The following is a 5,349-nucleotide window of genomic DNA, read 5'->3' as shown; positions in this document are numbered from 1 at the left end:
TAGTTTAACTCATATTTTGAAAATGTTAAGTGCACAGTGCAAGTTTGCTAGTACATATATCTTATATAAGTGCATGTGCTCATGGTTTGTGACGAATCTTTCATTTGACTATTTAATCTTTTTTTTTTCTTATTTTAAAAACATTATCTTGTTCATTATATTTTTTTTCCATCATTTTTTATTTCTTCCAAATTATTGGAATCCTTTATATTTGTTTTAAGACTTAAATGCTCTTTTAAAATATCAATTTTGTTGTAAATATCAATTCCTTTATTTTATTAAATTAGTCTCCTTATTGTCTCGAGTTATCCGCCCTTCACCCACACCCTTCTCAAACTACCACGCCCTCCACTTTCTCTCTTTCTTTTTTTTCCACTTTACTTTTCATCTATCTATCTTAATCCCGTACCAATCTCTTTTAATGAAATATTAAAAGAAAAAAAAAAACGTATGCACTACCTTAAAACTTCCGGTGCTTTCTTCCCTATTCCTCTCAAAATTTTGTTCATCTTTCTCATATGCATTGTGTTAGCTTCTTACAACCAATTTTATTCGAATATTGGGTTATCGATATCTTCACGCCTCTCGAACTCTTTCTCACATCGGTGTTCTCTCTCTCATTGAGCTTTCTCTTTCTCTATCACCTCCATCTTCAATTTTTCCATCGAAGTAACGATAAAAGGTATTGTTACAGTATGATGTGATCTTCTCCACTCAACTCTATTGTCCCTCCTCAATTTCTGTCACTCTATAATCTTTCACAAAATTATAATAGATTTTTTGTTAGTGTCGAAGATAAACGTACTAGTAGAGTATGCTTTGTATTATTTCTTTTAGGGTTTTGAAACTTTATTGTATTCTTACGAATAGGTATACATCTCCAAGAGATTGGCATTTCAAATGTAGAGATCAACCTTCACGAAGAGCTCTCCAGGCCAGTCCATTATTGGAGGATGGTTATGCCGCTTTTTTATTCAGTAAAGCGGACTGCGGTTGGCATGTTAGGGACCGAGAAAATTGGAGTCTCAATGATCGAGGTGAGCTAATTCTTGGGCTAGGGTTTCAATTGGAGAGGATTAATTTGAGCCTGCACTGATTTTGGAATTTTTAATTCTTATTTGAATCGGTTAAAATACGCCCATCGGATCTAATTCTTGAATCTTGTCTTTATTGATGTATGCAATACTTAAGTCTTGTTTTTCATAAACATGAGGAGGCCCTTTTTTCACAAACATCACCTGTGGTGAATTCAGTTCTGGATGGGTTCAATGCCTGCATTTTCGCTTATAGGTAGACAAGAACTGGGAAGACATTTACTATGGAAGGAACACCTGAAAACATAGGAGTTAATTATAGGACATTGGAGGAGCTGTTTTGGATTTATGAGCAGAGAAGCAGTGCCACAAGCTATGATTTATTTGTGAGTGTGCTAGAAGTTTACAATGAGAAGGTAAGAGATCTTCTTGCAGAGAATTCCAACCAACCTCTGAAGAAGTAAGTGCTTGCTCTTTGGATTTTAAAAGTCAGTGAGAAAATTGAGTTGTATCTGTTTTTATTTAATATTAAAGGTGAGAAAAGGAGGCTTATGTTTTGTGCACTTCTTGCAAAATTTGTAAAGGTTGGAGATAAAGCAAGTAGCAGAGGGAATACAAGAAGTCCTAGGCTTTTCGAAGCTCGTGCTTATGGCATAGATGAAGTGTGTGAGCCTTTAAAGACCAGAAACCAAATCCAATCTATTGGATCAACTAATGCTAATGAGCTTAGTAGCCGCTCACACTGGCAAAGCTACTTTGCATCTTAATGTAGTTCTTCCTATTCCCTCCCCCCACCCTCTAGAAATGCAACCCTAGAACGATGCAGAAGAAGATGGAAAAACAAGGACAAGCAATGCACACAGATTTAAGAGGTTCAACTAGGTTGTTTACGTCCCCGGTGAGATGAGATCCTGCTTCACTATCAATGGAGAATAGGGTTACAACGCTCGTCCCTCACATCTCTCAGTATTGCTTGCATTGCAGAGAAAGAAACTCTCGCTACAAATATATAGCGAAAAAATCCTAATCCAAAAAGTACACAATTGCCCTCAAATAAAAAATTCGAGTGGGGGGCTGTGCCCCCCTACACCCCTTGCTATGCAGGGAGGCCTCCTGACCGCCTAGTGGGACTGCCGTCCTGCTTGTTGAGGTGCTGCACCAGTACTCCCTGGATTAAATTGCGATAGAATATAAGACATCGGACACCAACACACCCACCCCCTTAAAAAAAAAGTTTAGGTGACTGCAACTCTTAAAGTCTGTCTGTTTTACCACTCTCTGCTCTAGCAAACATATTACATGGATCAATGGGAGAATTCTATCCTACTTGCTGTTTATATCTCCCATGATATCCAGTTACCTATTATATGGGTCAATGGGAGGATCCTATCCTACTTTCTGTTCATGTCTCCCATGTATATCTTATTACCTATTTTATTCCTCATAGTTCCCTTATGTATTTAGAGTCCATTTATATGTAAATCTCCTTTATTGTGATTCCTTCATCAATGGGATTCACCCCTTGTAATCTTTGTATACATTCCACATATGATATCAATGCAAAGAACTGGTTTTCACCAAGCTATCAAGGATTTTTCAAAACGAGACAGCCCATATACCTTATAGGAACTCAAAGCTCACCCATTTGCTTGATGGCTCTCTAGGTGAGCTTCCTTTCTTCTTCTCTTTTGGAATTTATTTCATACTCTGTGATTTGCATTTTATACTCTAGGATAGGGAGTCCATGCAGATATGCTCCCCCGTTTTGGAAGTCTCAGTCTATCATTCAACAATTCCAAGAATATCTTATTCCTATGGATGTCCAGGTTCATGAACTAATTAATGGATAAATTACCCAAATCAAGGCCCTTGATTTGACTAATTTTATAGAAATATATGAAACGTAGGATGCAGCATCTTGTTTCATTTTCTTATAGCTTGTACCTTCCCCCCTTGGCTCTTGAAAGAATTGGGGGAAAAAGAATCTATTGTTATACATAGAATACAATTTTATCATTCGTAAGCCTTTGGAGGTCTTTCATTTTCTAAATGACAAGGGCTAAAACATTCGTTTCACTTTCAGTTGCATTTGTGACTAAAATTCCAGAATCCTTTTTCATACAAAACCTATTTGTTTGATCCTTGGTTAGTAAGGTTCTATTTGGGTCAGTTCATGAGATCTCACATTATCATATTCTCATCTCTTTTCACTTTTTAAGACTAATCTGAACCTAAAATACAAGAGGAGACTGGAAGACACCCAAGTTTGTTCAAATAAGCTCAAGTGTTGTAGTCTTGGGAGAGACCATATGCTCACTTAAATTTGCTAGTCGTGTCCCAGGAATTGAGCATAGCCCTGCTCGCATACAGGCATACCTCACTGAACTTCTTAAGTACAAACAAATGAAAATGATTTGTTCTAGTACGACAATGATAATAATGAATAGAACTAAGAGGTAAAGGTTCAGGAACTAGGGTTTTTTTTTTCTCACTACTAGAAATGTATAATTTTATCTTTGTTTATTTTTTTCTTTTTTGTATTTGGTTTAGGACTAAAGTCATATGATTAAGGGTCAAAATCCTTTTCATGTCATCCAATCTCTCTCTCTCTCTCTCTCTCTCTCTCTCTCTCTCTGTGTCTCCGTGTGTGTGTGTGTGTGTGTGTGTGTGTGTGTGTGTGTGTGTGTGTGTGTGTGTGTGTGACGTAGTTGGTGGATGATATCATAGCTGGTATATGGCATAAAAAGTTACCTTCTTCAAAACCTATCTAAGATGCCTACTAGTGTTGTGCCATTCCTTTAATAGTGGACTGATTTTGATACATATGGTTTCAGGATGGGTTGTGAGATGTTGTGTTGCTTGTATTTACTAATAAGTAAGATCTTCTTAATGTAATGAATGTTGCGGAGATCGCTTATAAGCTTGGCCTTCACTTTGTCTGCCAACATCACTAGTAAAATGCATTTTTGGATTGCATCTCACTAATCGATATTATTGTAGTCAATTTTCTTATTATTATTATTATTTTTTTGGTGGAAGTATTTTCCAGTGGTTCTGCTTGGTCTGATCTTTTTAATTTTCAGGTACCTCCAGAATACTTGTTCAACCTCTAGAGAGGGCCTTTATGAAGGGTTGGACTGTCTCTCCAACAACATTGCTAACATGGCAAGTTCTTTGAACTAACACCTTTCCTTTATTCCACAATTTAGATGACTATTTAGCCCCTGTGTATAGGGCCTTAATATTACTGTGTAGTTAATCGAAACTTTTGTCTTGTTGTTTTAAGTTTGCTTTTACATTTTTTATATGTGATGTTTGTTCTATCTATCTAATGGCTTTACTTTTGGACATCAGATCGCTGTCAGCAACGAAAATTACGCTCGATCAGAGCTGCATGATGAGGATCCACGCAACACATGCATTGTGGGTGTCAGTCACGATGGGTGATGCATCGCCTTCTGATTCGCTTAGGTGTACAATGTGACAAAATTCGTTTGATCAATGGCTTTAGGTGGGAAAAGTCCATAGCCGATGGATCTTGATAAGCGTCAGCCTATGAAGGCCCGCCTAACACAAAAACTAGAAATGGAGTCTTGGAGATAATAAATGGTGTGCTCGCTCACGGAGTTCGATTTTTAGTGTGCATAGCCAATAAAAAAACTCGCGATGGAATCTACATCACCTGACCTGTGCCGGCGTATACTTTGAAATAGACCTCCATATTGCTATCTGTCGATGTGACAGACTTAAAGCCGTTGAGCTATATGCTCCAGTGTTTGACAAAGTGCCATTCTAGTTACACCCAACCACTCACTTTTTTCAAAATAGTATCTAGACTATATCTTCTCTGTTTTAAGGAGTTTAAAGTCTTGATTTCCGTCACCATTCTTGTAATGAAGTGTGGCATCACTACCAGAATGCATCCACGGGAAAATGTTAATAAAATCTTGATAAAAAAAAACTAAAAAAAACTCTCAAATTGCTTATTTTTTGCACAACCATACTGAATTCTCTATATATAACTTTCTCATCCGGTATCAAAATGGTGTGATTCCAACGACGATGGATCAACTTACTTGAAGTAGTACCTTTATTCAGTTTTCACCTTCTACTAAAAATGCCAAACTTAATGCCCAAAATGTCCATGAATATGATGTCAATTCCCGAACTTATGAAGTCTTCACTTTACTCCCAAAATACCATATGACTGGAATGCCTTTGTGCCTTGCACTGGCCATATAATTCTCTCATTCAAAGTCGGATTGAGGCAATTAGGATGCATTGAAAATCAATAAAATTTTATTCTATAATTTTA

At 37.0% G+C, this 5,349-nt stretch overlaps 1 protein-coding gene across 1 annotated transcript; it reads left to right on the top strand.

The window, feature by feature from the left end:
• Positions 1–372: 372 nt before the first annotated feature.
• On the top strand, positions 373–5,029 carry LOC122081285. Its single transcript, XM_042648326.1, has 4 exons — positions 373–682; positions 871–1,037; positions 4,118–4,199; positions 4,389–5,029. Coding segments are annotated over exons 1-4 (414 nt in total). The 5' UTR covers positions 373–518; the 3' UTR covers positions 4,390–5,029.
• The last annotated feature ends 320 nt before the right edge of the window (positions 5,030–5,349 follow it).

The sequence above is a fragment of the Macadamia integrifolia genome, chromosome 6 (genome assembly GCF_013358625.1).
Source record: "Macadamia integrifolia cultivar HAES 741 chromosome 6, SCU_Mint_v3, whole genome shotgun sequence".
Taxonomy (NCBI): domain Eukaryota; kingdom Viridiplantae; phylum Streptophyta; class Magnoliopsida; order Proteales; family Proteaceae; genus Macadamia; species Macadamia integrifolia.
Note: the sequence above shows the minus strand (reverse complement) of the source record. Positions and strands in the feature narration are given on the sequence as shown.

Bases quoted from the DNA above. Each gene is read 5' to 3' on its own strand.
- LOC122081285 (XM_042648326.1), top strand. From the start codon at position 519: ATGCATTGTGTTAGCTTCTTACAACCAATTTTATTCGAATATTGGGTT. The intron at 683-870 runs GTATTGTTACAG...TCTTACGAATAG, and splicing joins CATCGAAGTAACGATAAAAG to GTATACATCTCCAAGAGATT. The intron at 1,038-4,117 runs GTGAGCTAATTC...TTTAATTTTCAG, and splicing joins TTGGAGTCTCAATGATCGAG to GTACCTCCAGAATACTTGTT.